This window comes from Uloborus diversus, chromosome 10 (assembly GCF_026930045.1).
Source record: "Uloborus diversus isolate 005 chromosome 10, Udiv.v.3.1, whole genome shotgun sequence".
Classification (NCBI taxonomy): domain Eukaryota; kingdom Metazoa; phylum Arthropoda; class Arachnida; order Araneae; family Uloboridae; genus Uloborus; species Uloborus diversus.
Genome location: NC_072740.1, coordinates 27,818,109 through 27,826,168, shown reverse-complemented (window position 1 = coordinate 27,826,168; position 8,060 = coordinate 27,818,109). Strand labels below are relative to the sequence as shown.

Here is an 8,060-nt window from a genome sequence, read left to right as displayed (position 1 = left end):
ATCCTCTAACATTGTCTTTTTGAAACTTTAATTTAAAAAAGTTGAGGAACATCTCCTGACCCCATCCCTTCCCTTCCCTTAACGTTATAGATGGCCAACTATAGCGTTTTCAAGGCTTCCAATTTCGAACAATTTCCAGTGAAAAGTTCTGAACCCCGTTCCTTCCACCAACGTCATAAAAGATGACCTACAACTACGTTTTCAGGACTTCAATTTCCAAAGTTTTCCCTTGAAACCCCCCCCCATTTCCTTCTTTATCTTTCAACACCATTCATAGATCGTTTAAAATTGTGTTTTCGAAACATATTTCCAGGAAAAAGTTCTTAATCACATGTCTTCTGCTACGTCAGTAAAGAGGCTCTACAATTGCGTTTTTAAGACTTCAATTCCGAAAAATTTTCCGGGGGAAAGCCTTCGAACTCCCTGGTTTTTAGTATCATTAAAGATTGACTAAGGAGAACTTTTGAATCTCATTCTTTCCTTTCAAGCCGCCAAAGATGGCAAACAATTCTGTTTTTGAAAATGTACCCTTACATTTAAAAAATTTTCTGGAGAGGAGCCTCCAAACTTCTTTTGAACTACCAAATAACGTCTAAAAATGCGTTCCTAACAAAAATTGTCGGGGGAGAGCTCGCAAACACTCCTATTTATGCGCGAATATTAAACAACTCAATCATTAAATAATCCCATAACTATATTCAAATTTTACTTACAAATGCAATTTTTGTATTTAATTATGTTCGGAATGAAAACTGGTGAAAAGAGATGCCATCTTGATACTGCACCCATTCTTTTATAAGGAAAAGGTCCAATTGAGGACTTAAATGGGTACCGAAAATACTTCAACTTTAGATTCATTTGATATCTCGTGAAGGGTTTAGTTCGGATAATAGATCCAGAATATTAGTGAAATTCATTTTTTTTTTTTCAATTTCTTGTTCTTGAGGTACTCGAAACACTTTTAACTTTCATTCAAACTCTTTGAATCATATACATTTTATCAACCGATTTGAAAAATTCTTTGTTTGAAAGGGTATACTTTCCAGATGGTCCCATGGTAATTTTGTCTGGATCTGATGAAGTGTCTCGAAGGAATCTAAGAAACTTTAAATTTCATACGTTGTGGCCACGTAATCCAACTTGCGACAGCCGAGCGATACGTCACAGGTCACGTGGCTTTGCTGTGAACGATGCATGTTCTCGACGGAGGGGTTTGTCGTAAACAATATTTAATTCTCACGCCATTGGGATGTTTGATTTTCACGGCGCCGCCTGTAAATTTTTAATTATGTTCTTACTAATGTATCTGTTACTCATGTAGAAAATCAGTAAATTTGATGTATTTTGCCACGAAAATAGTTGAACTAAATATTATATTTTTTGCTAATTAATAACTTTATTTAATCATTAAAGTTTTTCGTTTTTTTAATATTTCAGTTTCTAAATATATTTAGCGTTCAATTCAAGGAGAAATTAAAGACAAAAATCTGCCCCTCCCCCTCCTCTGACGATGGTATCGATTCCTAAGTCGCTGAATAACACTACAAGACACATTAAGACGTCTCACAGAATCAGCCTGCGACAATGCCATTTCCATCCATTTAACTGTATTCCACCTTAACGAATCGGGTAAACGACGTCTCTGAGACATTTTCTAAACTCTATTGACTATTGTCACTGAAACTGTCAACAACAGTTGAAAATCAACACAACTTACACACAAAAGTACGAAAACTTGATATTTGCATATTTTTTTCCCTCACAAGTAAAGATATGTTCTTTTCTATAAAATAAAAGTGGTAGCTATCGTTTTTTCATTAATAGTTTTAAAGTTCGTTATTATTCATGAAAACTATGCATTTTATTGTTGCCATTTTTTTATGGTGAGCTTCGAAAAACATGTTGTACCTTAACTTTTTGAGGCCAGTGTATTTTTAATCCACCTTACCGACAACTGCAAACCATTTGTTATACTTGTACATCGGCACTCCAAGTTCATTACAAAATCTTCTGCAGCTCGACTATGTAATGCTGGTTTAAGATGATCGATGTGGTTTGGAAAAAAAAATGAAATCAAACTATATATACCAGTATAACTACCGAACATTTCTGGAAAATTATTTCTCTTGCAAGGAAGTTTCCAGGAAAAGTAAAACAGTATATTTTCTAAGTTTTCTCTAATAATGCATATTTCGATCTTCTGGAACAGCTATTATTACCAATATTATTTGACTCTAAGAAAAACTCTCTGGAAGTGATACTTATGTGCATTCTCAGTGCTAGAAATAAGATGACGAAGAGCTCGGTTGGTGTAAAGTTCTTGAAGCATCCTGAATTCGATTTCGAAACAGCTGATTATGTTGATGTAGTTGATTGGTCAAACTGTGCTGCTATAGACCTTCCTCATACACTCCATCTAAAAAGACTTGAATGAACTGTGCAAAGGTTAATTTACAGAATTAACTTTTGATTTTCTGGAAATTTCCCTGTCAGATGCCACAAGCAGGCTGTTGAACGTTCTGTAAAACTCATTTCTAAAGCTGAAGTGAAAGTTTAGTGAAACTGCACGAGATGGATACATCCGTGCCAAACTTCAAGCTAGGAAAGAAATTCCAGCGTTTGACAAAAAGGTATAATATTATTTCAAACCCCTAATAGCCAATGTACATGATGCATTATAAAAATTTCTAATTGGTAGATTTTTTTTTTAAATATACTCTCTTCAGGTAATTCTAGAAAATAAGTGATACTATTACGTAATAATCGCATAATTACTGCGAGAAATTGTGCTATTTAATTAATTAGATAATGAATTGATTTCAAAACAATTTCCGTACTGATTTTTTAGAAAATGTTTTCATTTTTTCACAATTTTTGATGCCAGAAAGGAGATATTAAATTTTCACCAAAATCGATAGAACATTTTATAGACACTTACTGGCTCATTATGTAACATTTCCCTTGTGTTCCAGGAAAATATTTTGAATTCATTAAAAAAAACTTACAAGGGTCCTTCTTCAAAAAGTAACTTTTCTGTCACACGCCTTTTACAATAAAAACTTTAAGGAGCAACTCATTTAACAATGATTTTTAATTTCAACAAAAATATATCAATTTAAACCTGCCAAAAAATTTTTAATAATTTTTATTTTAATATTTTTTGGTTCACAACATGTGAATTTTCACTTCCGTGGCATGTCACGCACCTTGTGTGACTGTTTACGTTGCATAATAACTTGTTTAATTAAAAGTATAATTATTTATTTATTATTCCTTTCACAAGTGTCTCAAATACTAATTGTTTAAGCATATTTAATTTTTTAATGTTGTGTTTTAGTTCGTTTTAGTAGGACAAGGAGTCATGTCACACAATAAATTCTCACCTCCGTTACCTAAACACAAAATGCCATTCCTCATTAACACGTGGCAGTAATGACATCAAATTTTATTTTCCATGAAAAAAGGGAGCCACCTTGTTTATTTTCAGCCATAAAAAAAGTTGAGATCTTTGTCGAAAAACAAGATAGATAGATTTTGTTTTAAAAACTAAGTGTGGTTATTGTGACTTCTCACCTCCGTGAGCTTGAATTTTAGGGATTTAAATTAATGTAGAAAAAGTGAACATGTTTTTATGTGCTTAACATGTGCAATTTGTAGCAACGAAGAAAAAAAAAAACCCTGAAAAATGTATCTTTTAGGCCTATATTAATGGAAAATTCCTCACCTCCGTGACAGACCTTATCAATGTCATTATTTCTGTCGTGAAAATAAATGGAGGGGAAATACACCAATAGTCATTCTACTTAAATCAAAATTGCCAGTATACAGGCCAGTATACCTGTATCTTCAAATTTATTAAATACTATTTTTAACATACATTTGAAACTACTAATTAAGCCTTACTTTAATTAAGAGAGCTTACTATTATGTTCCCACTAATCATTAAAATAGCCGATTGTCTGCACAATTAACAAAATTACTACTTTAACATTAAATTGGCCTCGATTTTTAAATATTAAAATTTTTTTTCTGTTTTTTTTTTTTTTATTTCCATGAACATGGCATTTTTTAATTTTTTTTATTTATGAGATATAAAATTGGAACTTAGCTGAGTCATATTTTATGGTTACTTTTAGTAGGTAACACTTTCATGTAAGAATAGAAAAAGAAAAAAAGATTTCGAAATTGAAAGATATTTGCGTTCATAAGATACGTTTTCTGGAAAATGACCCACAACAAATGATTTTTCTCTTATTTTTCTGTGTCAAAGGGGGCTGGCTAGGTACTTTTCAATATCCAAAAAATTTGTGAGGGCCAATTAGCTGATTATGCAACTTTTGAGCGCTATCCAAAAATGGATTTCCAAAAAAAAAAAAAAATCTGCTTATTTCGGCCCATCCTAGTACACAGCTTAAACATGATGCAGAAGGAAAATCAAAGGCTCTGAAAATGGGATAGAACAAACTAGAGGGAGGGGGAAAGCCTATCCATTGCATAGGGGCATGCGAGAGTTTGAGGACCAAAGAAGCGGGCCTAAGAAAAAAAGAAAAACTTTCTATCTTTTTTTTTCTTTTTTTGAAAATGTTTTCGTTTGAAAGAACCCTTTCTCTTTGAACTGACATTACGAGTTTCTTATTTTGTAAATTCGAAGTGAAAAATCCTATTTGTCCGTATATTCAGAGCCCCCTATCGACGATATCAACCAAAAATGAATGATTTTTCTTTTTTTGTGAAAATTACTAGGCTAAAAATAATTTGCTTCGTTTTGAAATGCTAACAAGACTAATAATATGGACAAGGTGCAAAAAAAAAAAAAAAAAAAAAACTGTATCTTCATTAAATAGAAGGTAACGTTTTTCAAACTGATTATCATGAAAATTGAAGCTGAAATAATGTACAACTCAGTGATGCAACCAAAGGAAGGCCTGCGCTCCCCCAAGATGTTTTTCAGAAGTATTCTTTATTATTCAACAGAAGGGGAAAAAAATACGCTTCTTGGGAAAACTAACCTATTTTAATAAGAAAAAAATAACAAAAAAAAATCTTAATTCTTCATTGAAATTCTTGTATTTATTTAATTATTTTTTATAGTTGCAGATATTTAGTAAGCAAATTACGCGGAACAACATTTCGTGGCAAATATTCTATTTCAACTAAACTCCTGAACTTCGTTCGCAATGTGTACACATTACGTCAAGCATAAGTGAAAAAAATATTTTAAATAGAAATATTTTATTGCAAACTTTTACACAACAAGCATTTACAAAGGAAATTCAATTGTTCATATCAAAAAGGTGTATATTAAATCCATACAAATTGATATAACTGTTATAAAAGTTAGATAAAACGTACAAAATTGTTTTTCATTGGCACAGAAGCAACTGTTTTGCTTAATGGATCAGTAATTATAAATATATTTCATGTTGAAGCACTATAGAGCCTGCTCTGTGCTCCATCTTAACGTTTAAAACAACGCTTCGATGGCAAAATACTTCTGTAGTTGCTTTCTGACTAAAAAAATTGTATATGTTGAAAAAAAATTCATAATTTTTAAGCAACAAAAACCAAGACTTATTCTTCAAAAATATTGAAAATACTAATATCTGCTTGAAGTGGACTTGAATCTTCCTAAAATAATAAGAGGCATATTTTAGCCATTTTACTAATCATTTTAAGTTTGAAACATCCATAATTCTGAATCTAGTACAAGAAAAATTGGTAGGACAAAAAAAAAAGAGAGAAAAGACATGAAATTGGCGTGATACACGTGAATAAAATGTGGAAGCATTTACAAGCAAAAACTCAAAGCTCCCAGAGCCTTGATGAAGAGTCAAAGTTAAAACGTACTTCTCAATTCGATGAATGTTAGTTATGGATGATCATGGAAGTACGCTTTCATTTGAGTTTTCTTTTCATAAAACTATGTCAAATGCTTTACACTTTACAAAATAAGCATTACACTGTGCTCGTAAAAGCCAATGCTGTCATGATACATAAAACAAACACGAAAATTGAAGGAAAAAAAAACCATGGATCGATCGTCTTATTATAATGAACGAGGAACGAAGGTGACTAAAGGCACTTCAGAGTATATCACTTGTTCAATGACTCTGTTGCTTCATAAACAAATGGTAATGATAATTTGGTTGTTTTCATTTGCATATTGCTCTTGACTAGGCACGTCTGAAACAAAGAAAAACAGCATATCCATCAAGTTGTATTACAAAAATCTGAGAAAGGAATATGGGGCTCATTCAACTTGACTTTGTTGGATCAGATCGAATTCTATCTACCAGTAGCGTAGCGAGAAATTTCCTTTTGAGTGATTTCTGGCTCAGCCATTGGTAGATACAATTGTTCGTATCCGATTCGAACGAATTATGTTACAGTTGAATGAGCGCCTAAATCAAATAGTAAGAACTTTTACTGAAGCTCAAATAAAAAATATGAAATGAGTTCTGAGAGTTTTCAGAATTTTCACAATTCATTAAATGACTCAATAGTGTCACAAATTATAAAATACAGCAAACTTTTTTTTTAAAGCACTGTTAGATGGTAGGCGGAATAAAATTCATTATCATAACGTTTTTTTCTGTTACCGCTAACCAATTGTCTTTTACTAAACTATGTAGTATAATTCGGATTTGTGGAAGTAATAGCCAAGAGTCATACACCTCCTATGTTAAATCGAAAAATCATGTTTAATAAATGGTAATCTTAAATAAACCTTTCTGTGAAAGGAAGTACCATGGCGTTCTATTGCGCAAATTCTCAGAGAGTTACATAAACTTATTTCGGAGTTCCACGAACCCTTTTTTCCATGCAAAAATAGTTGAACTTTCCTCTACCTTTCTGTCCTCAGTACCCCCAATCTTCTATTAGTTTAACAGAAAATACTGTCGAAAGTACTTTCAAATGATTTAAACAGTACTAAATGAGGAATGAAAATTAGGATTAAAAGCTTTCATTTCATAATTAGAAAGCATATTTCAACGTTTTTCATGAATAAATTCAATTATATATCGAAAAGGGAAGTTCCTTGTACAGTAAAACCTGTAAAGTTGACTACCCTTGTAAGTTGACCACCTGTCTAAGCTGACCGCTATTTTCAGGCACAGAATTAGATCTTATCATATAATTCAACTTCTATAGGTTGACCACCTGCTTAAGTTGACCACTAAAGTAGTGCACCGCAAGTGGTCAACTTACTTAAGATTCACTGTATCTCCCAAACACAGTTCTCTGCAAATTTGTGCGATTTAACATTGTAATACTTTCGTTTACTTTTATTTCTTAAACCTTTCTGCAATTCCCGTCTCTCTTTTCAAACTATATTTCTACACGGTACTGAAAACGAAAACAATTATTGAGCTCTATTACAGAATGACACTTTTTTGGAAATCGTCACCAAGCTGTTTTTGAAATTGCACGCTAATGATTCTTCATAGATGAAGACCCTCTCGTTGTAGCTACACGTGCAATAATCAAGAGTTAAAACTTATCTGTTATATCTGTAATTAATGAAACTATCCATAGAATAAATACCATCTGTAATGCCAAACCACCCTTGCTTTACCAAAAAATGCTTGGCAATGGAAACTTTTCATTGAGAATTTCTGTTTTCTTGGTAGAACTAGCATTTGCTTTTTATGTTCTCTTCGCGGGCTAAACATTCTTTTACAATTTGAAAAACTGTTCATAAGAATAATTTATGTGTTTTATTGCCTTTTATTTTTTGAATCGTAGGAAGGATTTTTTTTTTTTTTGTAAATGTTCAAAAATGTGTGTGTGGTTCAAGTGTTTTTGATTCATAAAATCCTAAAAATTTTATAATGTTTGACTTTTTAAATACATTGACATTTCGTCGCCTCAGAGCAACAGTAAGACACTTATTCCCAGAAATAACAGGTGATATATCCTACTCTTACTTTGAGGCGATGATTTGTTTTGTGTTCGGTTAAGTCGGTGTGGAGTTCAAGAATTTGCAACAGAAACAGGATACAAAAAAAAGCATTTAGAATTTTTTTAAAGAACAGCATTAATTTGAGTTTTGATCAAAT

General features: G+C 32.0%; 1 protein-coding gene across 1 annotated transcript in view; it reads right to left on the bottom strand.

Moving 5' to 3' along the window:
- Positions 1–5,731: 5,731 nt before the first annotated feature.
- LOC129231331 (lysosome membrane protein 2-like) overlaps positions 5,732–8,060 on the bottom strand; it is a 114,740-nt gene continuing 112,411 nt past the window's right edge. Inside the window, exon 14 of the mRNA XM_054865617.1 lies at positions 5,732–6,183. Within this exon, the coding sequence (XP_054721592.1) occupies positions 6,174–6,183 (10 nt within the window). The 3' untranslated portion in view covers positions 5,732–6,173. The remainder of the gene's footprint in view (positions 6,184–8,060) is intronic.